The sequence below is a fragment of the Ammodytes marinus genome (genome assembly GCF_949987685.1).
Source record: "Ammodytes marinus genome assembly, chromosome: 1".
Lineage (NCBI taxonomy): Eukaryota > Metazoa > Chordata > Actinopteri > Uranoscopiformes > Ammodytidae > Ammodytes > Ammodytes marinus.
Genome location: NC_137230.1, coordinates 14,414,829 through 14,433,240, shown reverse-complemented (window position 1 = coordinate 14,433,240; position 18,412 = coordinate 14,414,829). Strand labels below are relative to the sequence as shown.

The 18,412-nt window shown below is 41.5% G+C and overlaps 1 protein-coding gene across 2 annotated transcripts; it reads left to right on the top strand.

Annotated features, from left to right (window-relative positions):
• The first annotated feature begins 181 nt into the window (after positions 1-181).
• On the top strand, positions 182-18,268 carry secisbp2l (SECIS binding protein 2-like). Of its 2 annotated transcripts, none has more exons than XM_080030297.1 (18): positions 182-339; positions 3,982-4,181; positions 5,447-5,783; positions 7,329-7,470; positions 8,152-8,372; positions 9,055-9,079; positions 9,213-9,328; positions 9,817-9,927; positions 10,022-10,132; positions 10,640-10,807; positions 10,944-11,085; positions 11,669-11,841; positions 11,988-12,120; positions 12,237-12,399; positions 13,424-13,644; positions 14,366-14,520; positions 14,768-14,987; positions 15,416-18,268. In XM_080030297.1, the coding sequence occupies exons 1-18, from the start codon at positions 319-321 to the stop codon at positions 16,066-16,068; spliced, it is 3,312 nt and encodes a 1,103-aa protein (XP_079886423.1). In that variant the 5' UTR covers positions 182-318; the 3' UTR covers positions 16,069-18,268. The 2 variants fall into 2 exon arrangements, with proteins under 2 accessions (XP_079886423.1, XP_079886422.1); XM_080030296.1 differs by having other exon boundaries at positions 183-339; positions 11,666-11,841.
• Positions 18,269-18,412: the final 144 nt, after the last annotated feature.

Sequence of the window (18,412 nt, the reverse complement as noted above, 5' to 3'; positions counted from 1 at the left end):
AATATTGGTGACGTAGTGCATTTCCCAATGAGTAAAAGCTTTCTGGCCCTCGGTGGTGTCCGTTTCAGATGACTCCCATTTCCACCGTGACAGCAGTTCGCTGGCTCGCAGCGAAAGCCCTGAAGCTACAGGCTGCTCTGCTTCTGCTCTGAGGGCGCAGCGAGCTGACGCAGCAGCATCGAGCCAGTTAGCGGCTGACTGAGAGGAGCTGGGTGTGAGTCTCTCTACTAAGCCTTTTAGCGATTGTTATTATTTACAATGAAGAAATTAAAAGGGCCCACATCCTGACGTCCGCATTGTGGTCAATGACGGTCTGACATGGACGCTAGTGACAATAAGGTACGGTTGATTTCTTTTCTCATTATCTCGTTTTTTGTTGTTGGGGTCTTCAGGCTTTGGAAGAAGAAGGGACATAGCGTTAGTTTATTCTACCGAGGCCCCGACTCAGACTCTGTTATTGTTATACAAAAGCCGCTATTCTGTCATTCGTATTAAATAGCAGTGTTGCTTTTGGTGACTTAAATAAGCTATTCCTGCTCATTAGCCATACAAACAAATAGCACGGCAGACTTTGGTATTTAGTGCAAACAGTTATCCAATCTAGCTAGCAGGCTAACGTAAAAACAGCTAACGATAACGACATCTCATTACATTAAGATATATGATGATTCGTTTATTGTATTCGGTCGCAGTGCATGTGTTTGAAGTAATTTTACAAATTGACGTGTATTTTTTTCCATGACATGATACCTACGCGATAACCCGAGAACGGATAGGCTTGTATTCAGTGTTAGCTTGCCTAGGTAGCTAAAGCTAAATGTCTCAGCTGTCATTTGACGGCGCTTGTCATTAACATCGAGGCGACAGATGCAGCTAGCAGTACTTATGACATTTGTATTTAATCGAGGAAGACTTCACAAAATAGGTATCACTCGGGTTGGAATGTGTGCACGGTGAGGATAGGCGGAAAGGTTTCGCAGATGGGAGAGGACTGTCCGGTTCTTCTGCATGTATGGCATTCCTCTGACGCTGAGTGTGATGTAGAAAGTTTTGCGGTTGCAGTTAGGTGTCAAAGAGTCAGATTAACCTGTTAGCCAGCACATTGACCGATGGGAAATTCATCAAGAGTATCCTGAGTGACATCATCTGATAATGAGTGATACGTTGTCTTAAAAGCTTTTAATGCCATATGCTCTTCTTTCTACACACCCTGCTTCAAATACACAAACCAACACTGTCTCATAGTGTTTGGAAAGCAACTGGTGTGAGAACAAATGCCTACACAAACAGGGGCTTGTGTGATCAGTAGCCCTCAGTCTTATCACTCCGAGATCTGTCATCCCCAACGAATGAACATCTGGGTCTGACTGACCTCATTGCCTTTTCCCCCCTTTTTTATTTTTACAATAACAGCTATTCTCATTTGCCCTTTGGCTGACACACACACAGATGTACAAAAATGCACATGATTGTAATAAATGTTGAATTTGGCAACTAATTCATCGAGGCGTCCATGCTATGGCTTGCTGTATAATTAGCTTATCCTGTGGGTACAGTCCCCTACTTCATCCTCTCAAACTTAATCCTATAACAACACTCTACCTACTATTGTACAAGTTCAGACTAACTACTGTAGTAACCTCATCAGCCATGTCAGTCTGTGCATAGGGGCTGATATTACTCCCTGGTGTTTGTAAAAAATAATTCAACACAACTGTGGTTTTCTTCTAATAGAACCGGCATGACAGACTCCATTCACCATGACTTTGTTTAGATAGAAATGGTATATAAATATATAGATTACCTAAGGAAAAGTGAGAGAACCACCCACGGACAGTAGCAGTGGGAGACAATGGCTGTCTGTGTGACATCCACTGGCTGCACTGATACTCTATTCATTCATTCATCCCGACCACTGTTTCAGAGAATTGAGGAGGCGTCTTTGTCCTGTGAACTCTGTCACCTCTCCCCGTCCTTTGCAAAATTGCAGATCATTTGTATGGGTTGTCCTCTTGAGCAGAGCTGCCACCTTGGGTTAGGCCAATGCCACTGTGATGTCAAATGAGGAGAACTGAATGGTTCTCCTCATTTCAAAAAGGAAAAAGACAGTAAATGACAGAATGGAGAAAAAAAACTTTTGTCTACAAATGGGCCATGTCAATTAATTACATGTTCTGACATTTAGCAATGGCTCTCTTGGCATGTTGAGCAAAATCACATGTACACTGAGAGAAGGTAGTTTTTCCAAACAGCGTTTGTGTGTTTCTCCTTTTCTGGAGGATGTTTTGATAGTTCTAGTAAGTAAAAGTGTATGCACCCGTAACTGATACTAAACAAACATGATATGATGTTAATATGTTGTGACTAAAATAAGGATTCATTTACTAGGTTTAAACGTGTATAGTACAACATGGAAAGCATTGCTCTGTTAGGCTTATCATAAAGTACACAGTAACGTAATATTAAACAGTGTCTTGTTTTTATATTATATTTTTGGGGTTTCATTCATTAGGGAGCTGGCCGGTGAGTTTGTGGCATCACTGAGCAGATCATACCCATTTCAAACTGTCTGTTGTTTTCTACAGAACGACTTGCCTGGAGTGGCTGATAGAGCTCAGAAGTAGTATAAGGTTTCACTCCCAAGCATGCCTTCCAATGACCCTGACCTCTAACCTTTGGCTTTTCTATGGCCTGCTTTATCAGTTAACGGTCTGACTGGTGACTCTATCCGGGCCATAAACATGAAGACTCATAATACCAGACTGACTAAAACAAGACCTTGAGGTTGCCTTTTCCTGCTGTCATCAATATATCATATTTCTGACTAATTTCTGTTAATTGTATGTCTTGTCGTAAGTTGAACATCCTTTTGAAGCTCTACGTTGCCTGAAAATGTAATAAAAACGTTAGTTTGATATTTAGATTATTAGATATTAGATATTAAAGGACATTGTAGGGCTACATTTACATCCTTTCGTGAGGATTTTCACAAAGAGTTAAACCTCCAGCTGTAGAGAATACTGTCAAATGTCAAACCTTTTCTTCATATTCTTAAGTGGCTTAAGCTCTTATGCATTTTGTGAACAGTTTGACAACCATATGACTCTGGTTTTTGTCTCTTGGAGCTCTTAAAGGCCATTGTGTGCCTCATAAATGTGCATATTAGTGCTACCTTACGTGTCCTGTCCATTTTTAATGTTAATGAGCCATAGCTTTGCAAATGATAGCCATAATAAAAGGAAATATCTTAAACTCCCTTCAGGTTTGATATATGGAGACGACCGTCCTCATAGTAGATCATATCAACAAAACGCTTTGTTTATTTTCTTCACCTATGTTTATCCAGCTGCAGATATATTTCTTAGTCAAATGAGAAATTGACTGTCAAAACTGTCTGGAGCCCTTTGTTGACATGTTGTGTGCTCTGCCGAGCTCCGCTGGTAGTGTTATGTCATCTGTAAAGGCAAAAATGTTTCATGTCGTTGATAGCATAGTTTTTTGTATTGATGGTTATAGACACTCAAGTCTGTGTAAACCAACTAGAACAGTATGAGGAAATGAAGTGCTCAGCTGTGATTTACACTAAATAAATTTAGAATTTGGGTTAATAACTTAAAATGCCAGCTTATAAATGTTCTTATACAATTGTAGTTTTTTTAATATGTCTTCACTATTCAAGTTGTCAGGTGCTGTCATTAGTATTATAGATTTTAATCCCTGGAGAGGGTTAGCTTAATGAGCTACAGAAATCTAGTCAAACAATAAAGTCAAATTATGGAAAAATCTAGTTGTGTTGCTTCCACAGCACACCTTTCCTATTTTATAGGTATGGGGTGGCAATAACGCTAAAATAATATAATATCTCGAGGTCTATGCGCTTTAGCGTCGACCTTGCTTTCACTGAAATGCACCGTTCAGTCATTTATTGGCTGCTGTTGCTCGCGGTATGACAGTACTGTCTGCTCATTTGTCTTTTTGCAGGATGTGAAGCTTTCAGCAGAAGTGGAACCGTTCATACCACAGAAGAAAGGCCTGGAAGGAGCCCTAGTCAGCATGAGTCTTTCTGGAGAGGCAGGCGGTGGAGGTGGAGGAGGGGGAGGGGCCGGAGGAGTGGAAACCACTCCCATACCCAGCTATCTCATCACCTGCTACCCTTTCGTCCAGGAGAACCAACCCAACAGGTACTGTTACCGTACCACAGTGGGTGGGGGGTTTGGGGAATGGGTGTCGACGCAACTGGTTTAAAGGCAGTTGCATCGACTCCATTGAACCCCAAGCGAATGGCACCAGTAGTTCTGGTTCATGATAATTATGTATATTTCCAGCAGGGCTTTTATACCGTTGGCCCAACTATTGCCATTCCTAGTGGCATGGTTGGATGTCTGGTGTCCCCATTTTAAGTCCCCCGTGAACAATCTGCTCTCTTTTGGACCTTTTTCTATTTTCAGAATAACTCATTTAACACACTGTTTACTTGAATAATAAGAGGAGAACATCACGTCCCTAATGTTGTGCTTCACAAAAGAGATCCCGATCAGATTCTATAAACAGTGTGTCGTTGAGTTCGAGCCAATAGACACTCTGCTGTTTAACACTGCTTAATTATGAATGGAAACCTCCCCAGAGTCTACAAGGAACCACAATCTATGTTTCCAGTGGCTCTTTCTTTGTCCAAAGTGATCTGCTGTATCCTGCACGCATCCGTTCCTTTGTTTCCTTTCCCCCCTTGACTATTTGAATGCAAGGAAATGCTCGCTATAATAGGTTGGCTGTGAAAATGTCTTCTGGGTCCATCTACACACCCCCAACAAATCTAACCAACCACCAATTGCATCACTGCGTTGTTAATGTTAATTCAAAAATCACCTCTCTTGAGCCCTTATCCTATTCAAGGGGCTTGAATCTCACTTCTGAACCAGTTTCCACAACATTGCTTCATGTTAAGAGTAAATACAAAATATGTTTCTCAACTGAGTATGTGAGTTTCTTTATCTTGAATATCTGCCAATAATGAGTCAAACTGTTTATTTTTATCCCTTCCTTTCACCACATAACACAAGTGCACACACAGTGCACCGTTAGCCTATAGTGAACCAAAAGTAAAATAACAGTTACAGCTAAATAGCTTTTTGTTAAGACAATATAACATGTATCCCATCTTTCCTTTTAATGTTTTCATATTACATTTTGTAGAGTGTTCAGAGGGTTAGGTGTGTCCTTGTTGTGGAAGGAAATTGAGTATTGGATTTGCTCAATCTCTCAATTCTGAGCTTCCACCAATAGTAAAATTGCTGTTTCACTTTTTTTTAAAGGTACACATGAAACCATTCACTGAAATAGGCAAGAAACAAATACGAGATAATTACTTTATTTTGCTGTTTTTTTTAATTGAAGATTTGAATAATTTAGATTGTTTTTAACATGTTACATCTCTTTTGCTTTACAGACAACATCCTATGTATAATGGAGGGGAGCTGCGCTGGCAGCAGCCTAACCCTAGTCCCGGTGGTTCATACCTGGCCTACCCCATCTTATCGTCTCCCCAGCCTCCAGTTTCTAATGACTACGCTTATTACCAGATTATGCCCACCCCATGCCCACCTGTCATGGGCTTCTACCAGCCCTTCCCCGGCACCTACGCAGGTCCTGTGCAAGCCGGAGTGGTCAACCCTGTCTCCACAGATGTCAGTGAAAGACCACTGCCTCTGGGGCCAGCATATGGGATGGCCAGTCAGAGGGGGAGAGGCATGGTCCGACCTAATGTTCTCCCAAAGGCACAGATGGTAAACACCCTTATTGAAGTCATGTTGTTTGTATCACTAAAAAGTAAGGCTGTGCTAAAATATCAATACAGCAATATGATATTTATTTTTGTGATATCTGTTTAATATATCAAATATTTATATTTTGAAAAAAAAATCAAGTTTTAAACTGTGAACGACAACTTATGCTCCTTTTTTAGATGCAGCATTATGGCCAGTTGCCTCGAATTGCCGGGTTTTGAATTTGTATTTTAGTTTTGAATCAAATTGTTTTTACTCAATTGGTCTTCTGAAATATCAATTTAATTTGATGTAATGTATTGAAACTACCCGGATCGTACACAGCAACTAGTATTTCAGTATTTTTAAATTTTCAGTGAACTATGTGGAATATCGCAATAGGGCTGGGCGATATGACGATATCATATCATGGACGATATGAAAGTGTCTACTGGGAGAGATTTGGCCATACCGTTTATATCGCGGAGAAAAAAAGTTTATGTGGCGGGAGCTTATATGGAGCGGGAGGCAGCTGTCCCTCCGAGTCCCTACAGTTACACTGCAGTTACACCGCCGCGCCACACGGGGGCTCTGCAGTAGAGTTCTGGGCTGCAATACAGCTTCTCTACCCGCAACAGATGAAGCCTCATCTGTTGCTCTAGCTGTCTAGCTCCATAGCTCCGGTGCGCCGTCACTTTACAGTTAACAAACCAACTCCGTGTCACGGTGGCAGAGCAGCTGGTTTTAATGGTCAAAAATGTCATCGGGCAAAGGAAACTTGCTTGCTGCTTCAGCGTGCTGTTGCCGTGACGCAGAGTTGGCTTGTTTTAAGCCGCAAACTACATGGGTTAGCTCTTGTGAGCTAGCTGGCTAATAATGACATCTTTAGCCTACTCGGGGCTTCACCCCCGGGCTGTTATTGTTGGAGACAGCCAGCAAGGCAGGTTTTATGTAACTTTAAAACATGTCAAACTTGAAAATATTATTTGTGTTGAAGCTGGAGTGAAAGTATTACCAGACATTTGCTCATTAGTTAATTTTGACAGCTTTTTTAAAATGAAGATGAGCAAATACTGCAGGAAAATTCAAGTCTTTCATTATTTTGATATAGGCTACTATCAATTGGAAAATGTAGGCTCTTTGGTTGATGCTGTCATTTTTATTTTGCGCTGACTGACTTAAGCCAGACTTGTGTGGTATTTTGTATGGAAATTTAAGTTCCAAGCAAAAGATGAAAATAATCTAATGTGATTAAAGTTCAGTACGGTTATTGTAATCCATTGAATTTTAAGGAAAAATACTATATCGTGATATATATCCATATCGTGATATAAAATTACCTATATCGTGATATAAGATTTGGTCCATATCGCCCAGCCCTATATCGCAATATATATTGCAATATGCATCGTATCGCAATGTATCGTGATATATCATATTGTGACCCAATATGTATGGTATCTTATCTTGAAGTCCTTGCTTATACCCAGCCCTACTAAAAAGCATCCCTCCTCATCCTCAGTCCATCCAGTAAGCATGCCCTGCCTCTTTTTCATTCCCCTGCAGCAACAGTTGGGCGTGTGCCAGGCTCCAAGGGGTCGACGGCCTCCAACTAGGAGTGTAGCTGTGCAGAAGGAGGTGTGCACCCTTGGCCCTGATGGTAGGACCAGCAGGACAATCATGCTGGTGGATGCAGCACAGCAGACCGGTGAGAATACTGTACTATATATACTATATATATACTATAGAGTTCTTATTTTTGAGATCTAAGAACAACTGCCAACTGAAGACGAGAAGCCTTTCAGTTGTAGCAGTAGGAAAATTCTACATTTTGTTGGCCACAAAACAAAATGTTGTTGTTTTGTACAGCCAACGTCAGCCACCCCCAGTTATGTCCCTGATGTTCTTGTAGCTGAGAGGAATGCTAAAGCTCATAACATTCCACACTTCATACATGTCAAAGTAAGCTGCTTTGCCTGCGGACGAGAATCTTCCCCTGTCAGAGAGGAAGCAGGACACAATGCCAGTAAGAGCGGCGGCTGATCTTACAGGTTACGGTCAGTGATGCTGCTGTTGAACCTCTTAAAGAACTGGAATGCAGAGTTTCCAGTTGGGAGAGGTTTACATGTGTGCAACTCATGATGTCAACAATGATGTCTTCATTCCTGATAAAGCTTACGAGCCTGTGTAAACTATAAGGCTACTCAATCGTGGTTTGTTGTCGTGCAGTTACCTCACAGTGACGGGGACACGTTTTGTTTTGATGAGTTTCCACTGATTCATCGACAGTATTTATAGTCCTTTCCCATGAACTCTTATACGTCAGTGGTGGCAGAATTGTTCCAAGTCCATTCCAGGTCTAAGCTTCTTCTTGTTCTTTGCCCTTTAGATTTCCCAGGTGAGGGGTCAGGGCGCTTTGCAACAGAGCCTAGTCCCCTGCTATGGAAGAACCGGACAAAGAGAAGACGGGCGTCCCATCCTGGTGAAGGCTTCTTGGAGCCCGGGGCCTGTGAGGCAGATATAGACAGTGACAGCGGCTACTGTAGCCCCAAACACAACCAGGCCACAGGGTTGCCACAGCGAACAGCAGATAATACACCAGTACCTACAGTAAGTTTGGCCATTATCTTACAATAAGCTGTTGTGATTATGTGTCATGTGAAGCATGAAATGGAGATAGTTATGCAGATGGCAAGTCAGGAAGAAGGAAGTGACTTAGCAGTGAATTTTGTGCGAGTCTCAGAAGCCATACATCAACAAATTCTTCATTTATGCAAAACTGTTCAATACAATTTCTTCTGCAACAGCAGCATATCAGGTACACAAGCTGAAATAAAGACATTTTATATTGCAATGTTTGAGGCAGTTTTTATTTATTTATTTATTGTGTAATTGCAGTTAGACAATTATGTGTGCACATTGACGGACTGTAGCTGAATTAAGCAATGAACTTAAATACTTTTGTGTGATATTTACTTTCAGCCTGCAATTTACTTAAGTGGAGTACACTTGTGAATCATAGCCTTAACACTTGTCTATATTACTGCTGAGTTCTAATACAAATTATGGTTATGGCAGTTTAATAACAATGGTAGAGGTCATAAATATAATGGGAAGAACAGGAAATCTCACAAAGTACCAAACTCTTCCTATGCCACAGGAGAGCAAAAAACAGAAGGAGAGGTGTATTGGGGTCCTTAAATTATCTTTGCCCTCAGTTATTATCATATTTAACAAACACTACATGTCTCACCTTGTCTTTTTTTCTCTGACTTTTATGTGGTTTCTTTAGGGAGTACAGGCCGGTGTAATGACAGGTAACTTGGAATCCCTTCCTTCACACCATCCTTTCTAAACCACATTTCTATGCATCCTGTATATAATATATTACATTTAGTCGATATTTCTCTAAGAATAACGTTTTTTTGTTGTTGTTGTTAAATTCTCTAGCAGGTAGCTGGGTTCACGTAGGCTCTCAGGCCACCCCGAAGTGCTGGGGGGACAGGAACGGACAGTTTCACAGAGGAGAACAGAGGAAGAATCCCGAACAAAGAAACTTCTCACAGGTACTATAGATCCTACTAGAACAGACACTTGGTTAAAAAACACAAGTGTAATATTCTAATACACACCAGTTAATGAGACTGCTGTTGTTGACTTTGGTGGCATTTAAAGATATCATTTATTTTGCAGAATATGTGTTGAACCTTTATTTTGACCGCAGACATTGCCTGAAATTCGAACTTTCGAAAACTTCTTATCTCTCACATGATGCCTAAAGTAGTCTCCTTTTACATAGTAGTTAATTAATGCAAAACAACCATTCACAGGGTATATACACTAGTCAACCAACAAAATAAAAACATATCACCGGAAATAATGATTCAGAGCCACTTGTGCCATCTGAGTTAATTACCTTGTAAATGTTTCTATGTTTGCTCTTGGTTTCTTTCCTATCATCTTTCCCTCACTTGACACACTTGATAGATACACTGGGTAATAAACCTATAGAATAACAATGTTACCCACTCTGAACTACTGTCCTCTCTATCAGGATTACCACAGTGGCTATCCTGGACGTGTGCCCCACAACCAGTCAGAACAAAGGCTACAGCCAGCGGTCGCTCCTGGCACCGAGCTTACGCAAGAGCCCCTCTACTTTGAGGTGAGAAGGTTTCCTCACCATTACACTCTGTTACAGATGTGATTCAGGCAGAGTTTATTTGTTGTGCTAAAAAGGTTTTCTTCATGTTTGCCAGGATGAAGATGAGTTCCCAGATCTCGCTACTGGAGGGGCTGTCCAACGCAGCAACAAAGCAGAACCTACTCCAGCCCAGATGCATATGCAGCCTAAACTGCCCAAAAACCTGGTAAGGGAAAACGCTTGCTGAATCATCTGTCTTTGAAGACTCTCTCTACTGTATGTCGTGTGCTGACTGTTTTCATGCTTTACAAAATACAAGCGGTGTGTATCTCTTTCTCTCAGACATTTGATGCATACCTAGATACACAATTCCTCATCTTAAAATACACATATATTTGACAACAAAACTATTTTAGGGTTAGGGTTAGGGTTACTAACCCTAACCCTTTTTTAACATTGAGTGTGACGAAAACATTTATTTATTTCCTCAATGTTTTTGGTTTGCACTGATGCTGAATCAGAAATACCCTAGAATATTTCTTCTGCTTTCGGGTGGTTTAATTTTTCACTAAAATCAATGCTGACAGGGCATTGTCTCCTGGTCAGTCTCATACAACAGAATTTAGTATTTTTAATAATGTAGCATGCATGAATATCCCTGTAAATAAAACTGAATCCCACTCTTTTATTTGTTATTCTTTAAAACTGCTTTGTGTCTCTGCATTTATCACAGCTGGATAACCTGCCAGAAAACTCCCCTATCAACATTGTGCAGACACCCATCCCCATCACCACCTCTGTTCCCAAGAGGGCCAAGAGCCAGAGGAAGAAGGCTTTGGCTGCCGCCTTGGCCACTGCTCAGGAGTACTCTGAAATCAGCATGGAACAGAAGAAACTACAGGTATAAATGTGCACCAAGTCTGCTGGCCATATATGTTTAGGTTTGGACTGAACTGCTTCAAATGTTATGGCTCAGTTGTATTTGACTGGTTTATATGTGTGACCTTGTTCCGCCTTTTAATGTCCTCGTCTGGCAGGAGGCATTCACCAAAGCAGCAGGCAAGAAGAGTAAAACCTCTGTTGAACTGGACCTGGGAGACATGCTGGCAGCTTTGGAGAAACATCAGCATGCTATGAAGGCCAGACAACTCAACAATACCAAGCCACTGTCTTTTACAGGTATGAATATTAAGACATTAACAAGTGATACATAAAATATAAACGAACATCTTTAAAATACAACAGCTGTGAAGTAATTGACACTATTGGCTTTAAGCTTAGACTGTTTTGAGTATGTATTGTTGTTAAGCAAATTTCCCCCAAAAAATCTTTTTACTGTTAGTATATTTGCTGCTCGTGTTCTTTTATCCTAATTTAATTTTTCTGTTTATGATTGAAATTGGAAACATTCCCCATGCTCCATTGCGTGCTTTTGTTGCTTTTGTCTCATGCTTCAGATATTGTGCCATAGTATCTTGCACAAAAAAAACTTGTAAATGTCTTTATGTTCCCATGAAAACTGGCCTAAAAATAGCGTGGTTGTCAGACGGCCAAGCAAACGCATAATCTAATTTCCTTTTAACTTAATACCACTAATTTGTGTAGCTGACTTGGTAACTGTAACTAACAGCAGACTGAATTGTTGCCCACAGTGAGTGACCACACCATGACAACAGAGAATCTACTACGCACGCACAAACATGTTCTACTCATACTCACAATCTGCCTGCATACTTAACTTTGTTGTCCTTCTCTACAGTAGGAACAACCCATCCATTCCACAGTTCAGGCTTGATCAGCATGCCATCCATGTTGAAGGCTCATCAGCAGCCGTACTCAGCCCCACACAATGCCCTGGACTCCACTGCACCACGCATCAAGAGAGGGAAAGAGAGAGAGATCCCCAAAGTCAAACGGCCAACAGCCCTTAAGAAGGTAAATGATTATGTTGATAAGTTAATTATTTAGAAGAGTTGTACAGAAGATGTTATTTAGCCTTGTTAAAAATGTGCAAAAGGAATGGATATCTTTGAACTTGCAAATCTTTTTACAAGTGCCCCTCCTGTTTTCTGTTTTTATAGATTATCTTGAAGGAACGTGAAGGGAAGAAAGGTAAGACGAGTGTAGAACAAGAGTCTTCAGGCCAGGAGGAGCATGGGGAAGAGTGTTTACAATTCACTGATGATCTTTCCCGAGAGCCTGCCTCCCAAGAAGGTGAGGGTAAAATATTAAGTATTATTATTACTGTTATCAATGTAAGAATAGAAAACAGTTCATTGTGTCCATCGGTGATACATCTTCTAATTTCTGGTCTGCTGTTTGTGCCACAGACAATGGTCTGAGCATGCCCAGTGATGCTTCCCTCTCCCCGGCCAGTCAGAACTCTCCATACAGCATCACCCCAGTATCACAGGGTTCTCCTGCCAGCTCCGGCATTGGGAGTCCCATGGCTTCCAATGCCATCACCAAGATCCACAGCCGACGTTTCAGAGAGTAAGTGAACTTTCACCCCATGTGGAGCAACAAAAAAAGTAACACTGAACAGGGCAGACTTTTTGTAGGCATTGAAATGTGTCCAAAAATGACTATATGGTAACAAAAAAATGGCTGGCAAAGCAAATACTAATTCAGAGCCTTGGCTTTCTAGACGGGATACTCCAAAAGTAAATGGGTGTTTTAAGGGCAGAACTCCACAAAGAATTGTAGAGTATGGCACAGATGCCTAGCACATTATCCCTTCTCAGCAAAGATGTATGCCAGTGGTCACACACACAGCTTTGTCCCTCTGTGTCCTCCGCTGTAGGCCTATTGTCCCAGCCCACCCTTCTCTAACAGATTTAGCATTTAAAGCCCCCGAAAGGCCTCTGTAGCCAAGCTCCTCCTTTCAGCTCCGACCGCCAGGACACTGGTTCCTCAGGCCACATTACGTCGACCTTCCGATGGACTTTTAGTGAGACCACCACAAAGCCACTGGCAGCATGCATGTTGTCTGATAGCTCTGCTTTTCTAAGAAAGGCTGCAGCACTTATCCCAATTCGGAAAAGGGGTCAGATAATCACTTAAGTTTAATAGCATAAACAGCAACTTTTTTCATGAACAGCTCTTAGAACTTTGACCGAGTCATTTTAAGGAGAAAACCCGTTTATTTTCATCATTGACTGCTCTGACGTCCATTTTTCAATTAATTGTTTGGTCTATGTCAATAACTAGTAACAAATCTCTTTTGCAATACTTCACGTCATCAAATTGCTTGTTTTATTGGACCAGTACTCAAACAATTAAAGCTATTCAGTAAGCTGTTGCAGAAGACAAATACAAGCAGCAAATCATCTTAATTTAGAGGCTTCAAGCTATAAACGAAAAAAATGTTGCAGCTTTATTTGTGCTGGTTAACCTTTAAAGAGAATCGTTGTTGTTGTTGTTGGCTTGGGAGCCACCGAAGAGAAGAGAACAAGTAACAGTGTTTTGAACATCTGTTACCTCCATTATTCCCCTCTATTGTTTTCCCCTCTTGCAGGTACTGTAACCAAGTGCTGAGTAAGGAGATCGACGAGAGCGTCACTCTGCTCTTACAGGAACTGGTGCGCTTCCAGGAGCGGGTCTACCAGAAGGATCCCACCAAGGCCAAGTCCAAACGCCGCCTGGTCATGGGTCTCAGAGAGGTCACTAAGCACATGAAGTTGAATAAGATCAAGTGCGTCATCATCTCTCCCAACTGTGAGAAGATCCAGGCCAAAGGTAGAACAACGTCACAATGCCGTCTCCAGTATCACTTCATGTTTGATCTGATTATCTAAGCTTGGGCCTTCTGAGCTGTACTTGTTGTAAAGGTACTTTAACAACAATGTGACAATGTGAAAAGGGTTACTTGTTGAGATGAACCTACAGAGATGTTATGGCATGAAACTTGCAGCTCCCTTCGGCTTTACCGAGCTTTGTATTGAGTTTAAGTGTATCGTTTGACTTTCACTCTCAACGCTTGGTTTATCAAAAAAGCTTATAAGACCAATGTTACACTACCTGCTCAGCACACAATGGCAGAGAATATATATCGGACAATCTAAGAATAGGACTCCAAATAAATGATAACGCTCCTGTTGGATGTGTAAATAAGCAACTGTTTGCTAACAGGTTGGCCATATCAACTAAAAAGGTACAACTCGTCTTTTCTGCCCCTAAGGGGGCAAAGATGTTGCTTGTTTAATACTAATGAAAAGGAAAAACTCAGAGGTCATACACTGCATACAAACCTAGCAGTCATTTATTGAGAGATGCTGAATTGTAGCTTCCAAACCCGACTTAAATACTGCCAAAACAATGTATGTTGCACTGTTGTGTTCAAGTCATAAGCTGGTATTTTCTGTTATTTTAGTCCATTTAAAGAATAAATACATTTATTATTATCTTTATTTTTTTTTTTTATTTGAATCGTTTGCATTCATTGTTTATCTTTTTGCAGGTGGTTTGGATGAAGCCTTATACAATGTAATTGCCATGGCGAGGGAGCAGGAGATCCCATTTGTCTTTGCTTTAGGCAGAAAAGCTCTTGGACGCTGTGTCAACAAACTAGTGCCTGTTAGTGTGGTTGGCATTTTCAACTATTCTGGAGCTGAGGTGAGGCATTCTTATCCACCAAATGTTTTCATTGATTGTAATAAATCACCATTAATACTCTACTTTTCTATCCATCTATTTTAACGTCAGGTGAATAAATGAACAAATAAAATGTATAGTTGTTGTCAAAATAGAGCATTTAAGACAAGTATGGACCTTGGAAACGAAGGATAAGCTATAAGTCATCATGTTTTTTTGTTTTTTTTACCTCATACTAACTTGGTTTTTATCCCACTCCTTCCTCCAGGGTCTCTTCAACCGTTTAGTATCTCTGACAGAAGAGGCAAGGAAGGCTTACAAGGACATGGTTTCAGCTATGGAGCAGGAGCAGGCCGAGGAGGCTTTGAAGAATGACAAGAAGGTTCCACACCACATGGGGCATTCCCGCAACCACTCAGCTGCCTCCGCTATCTCCTTTTGCTCCATCTTCTCTGAGCCTATCTCAGAGGTCAATGAAAAGGAGTATGGTAAGCTCCCACATCTCTGGCTTTCTGCTTTTTATTATAGTCACATTTTTAGGGGTTATCTGTTATCAGTGGTGGAAGAAGTATTCAGATCTGTTACTGAAGTAAAAGAACCAGTGACAGGGTTAGGGTCATTTTTTAGCATGCCGCCATGGCTTAGACGGCTGAAGCACTCCCTCTCAGTGTCAAATAACGCCACGGATGGGCCCCAACCAAGTGTTGGTTATTGAAGCGCTGGGAGCTCGGTTCAAGTGTTCTCTGGAAACTGTATATTCCACCTTTTTTAAGAAGCGTTCAATGGAAATACTGCAGTAGGGGTTTGTTGTTGCTGCACTGATGTAAATCCCTTTCGTAAATGTACTTTTAAAAAAAACTTTTCACCAGTCTTGAGTTTATTAAATCAAAACAAACATATATATTAAATCCCTCAGAGACCAACTGGAGGAATATGGTGGAGACTTCGGATGCCCTGGAGCCCGCCGAGGCCGAGCCCAGTCGTCCTACGCCTCCCACGGTCGCTCAGAAAGACAGTGAGCCCCAGTCATCAGACACCACCACCGCTAGCGCTCCCCTAGCCAGCTCCTCTTCTGCTCCACTGCAGCCCAGGGCAGGGCCTTCCACACAGGCTAGCACCACTGGCGGTGGCGGCGAGAGGGACGAGGTGCGGGTGGACGACCGGCTGGAGCTGGCCTCTCAGCAGAGCACCGAGACGGGCTCGTTGGACGGCAGCTGCAGGGGCCCGCTCAACTCCTCCATCACCTCCACCACCTCCACCCTGGTGCCCGGCATGCTGGAGGAGGCCGAGGAGGAGGACATGGAGGAGGAGGAGGACTACACCCCCGAGCCCATCGCCGTGGAGGTGCCCACCCTCAGCAGCCGCATCGAGTCCTGGGTGTCCAAGACCCTGGAGAACCTGCAGCTGGGCAAGAGCCAGGAGAGCACGGAGGAGGAGGAGGATGAGGAGGAAGAAGAGGAGAAAGGAGGGCAGAGTGAGGAAGAGGAGGAACTGGACTCAGCAGACCTCCCAGAGACGACAAAGGTGCAAGATAAAGAGCAATCGGAGGCTAAGAAGGTCACCGCTTGATGTCCTGCTGCCTCTGTTCTTAAACACAAATTCATTCCCTCTTTGTCACACTCACACATCCCTCTTCTTCACAGCAGCCAGCAGCTCCCCCCCCCCCCTCGTCTCTTCTTAACCCCCTGACACCAGACATAATCTCAGGTATCCAACCGACTGACCAACACACACACGCAGACCATTGTATCATTACAGCTGACCAACTTACTTAAAACAGGACACACAACAACTAACATAGTCATTTGATTACAATACTTCTTAATATTGAAACACTCATCTGCATCTAATATACACTTTGAAAGGATGCCCTCACTTCTACAGCCCATAACCTGCTACACTTGAATTCAGAGGAAAAGCCTTTGATTTTTCCTCCTCCGAAGCCGAACTCTTTTAGAGTCGGGGACCTTTCTTGGGAGCAAGTGAGGACCGCAAAAAAAATGAAAAAAAAAAAATGCAAAGAAAATCTTGAACTGCTGTCTATAGCTCACATAGGAGGAAGGATGGCACCTTTCAGCTCCCATCTTATTTCATACAGAGCTCCGAAGGTTACAGCTCTGCAAGTATTTGTGTGCTTGTGTGTGTGTTTGTGTTTTACAGGCACATGGTTTGCATTTATTTTGCTGTGTTCATTAGCTTTATCTTTGTAAATAATGTGTGTATGTGTGGGTTGTTGTTTTTTTCTCTCCTGACTGCTCCACGAGGGAAGCAAAGACCTGTATTTCTTAATCACTGCTTGGTTGGTATTCAGCTTTCCTCACAGAATATTACAGTGTCAGGGGTTCTGTCTTTCTACCAAAACCACTCCCAACCTGTCAATCTTCAGTGTTTTTTTTAATGTTCAAATAATAAGTGGCCCATTCTGTATTCAGATTATTAAGACGACTTAACTTCTAAGAAGCAAACCAAGCTTTTGTGTGTGTGTGTGTGTGTGTGTATATTACCTTGTCTATGTGGTTCTTCTACAGTGAATAATGGATTGTCATATTGATCTTGCCTATTGTGAAACTATTTGGGGTTGTTTTCCTCTGACTGGAATTGTCTTGAGTTCCCAGATGCTGTTTGTGCTTAAAAAAATAAGCGCACCTGTTTAGTCTTATTTTGTGGTGGTGTTTGTTTTCTGATTTTGGGAAGGGCTCTCAAGCGGTCTTTTACTTGGTGATGACCTAGAGCCATTTGGAGAAGTTGGTTTAGCAAATGTATCCTTTTTAAATACTTCCATCCAGAAAGATAATTGCAAGTGTCGCCAACTAAGAAACCACTTAGGCCTGTCTGTGTAGTTTACGACTCTATGAAATAATCGGTGAAACTTGAAAGGTTTTCTAAGTCATTTTTTTTTCCACCAATTTTGACTCTATTTTGATATACCACCTTAATCAATCAATATGGAAAGCAGGGGTTTTTTGTGGTATTTATAAAGCTTAACAATGCCCAAGTTTACAAAAGAAAATCCAATATGGATGTTTACAGCTAAAATGAATCCTTGCAGAGCTCTTCTAGATTTTCTAGCTACAGCAACCTGTCTCAAGTCAGTTCACCACAGCTGAGGAGCTTCCTCTTTGAGGCAGATCCACCACTAGAAGTCAAACAAGGCATTACTAAGTCATGCACATTCTAATAATTAACCTTTTGTAAATAAAAGTGTACAAAAGAGATTTTGATTTTACATTGTATTAAAAAAAATCAATCATCCTGTTCTTAAAGCCATTTGATAGTTTTAAACTATCCCATTTGATATTGGTATTTGATAGTGAATCTTAGTGAGACCTCAGCCAGCCAATGGTGATGCGGTGTGTAAATGCAGTATAACGGGGCTGTTTGCAATGTGAAGGCCTGAGATGGGAGATGACGGTGTACCCAATATCATACTTGGGATTATGAAAGTTATTTCTAGTTTGATAAAAGGTACGCTGTGTGTGGGCTCTTTGTTGCTACGGCTTCCATCAAAGTGTTTGAAGTATGTTCATAGACAGCAAGTGTGTTTTTTGCACTATGTATATACTTACTGGTAAAGGTCTTGTAACTAATGTGAACAAAAAACAAACAAACGAAAGAACGGTTCAATGAAGTACTTTTTTTTTTCCAGCGTGTTCCTTGTCTTTATATGGATATTTAAGACCGTCTCCTTCAGACTGCATCACTAGAAACATTGTAAAAGGCTGTTTCTCATAATCCTGCTTAACCTATATGGACTGATGATTAACTTCATTAAAATGTTGTTTATGTAAATCACTTGACTGATGCCTCATCTTCTATCCACCGTCATGTTTTTATCGGCATGTGGCCTGTGAGCTGAAAATGAGTCTGCAAATTATTTTACAATTCAATCAATTTAGTAAAAAATCAAAAATGC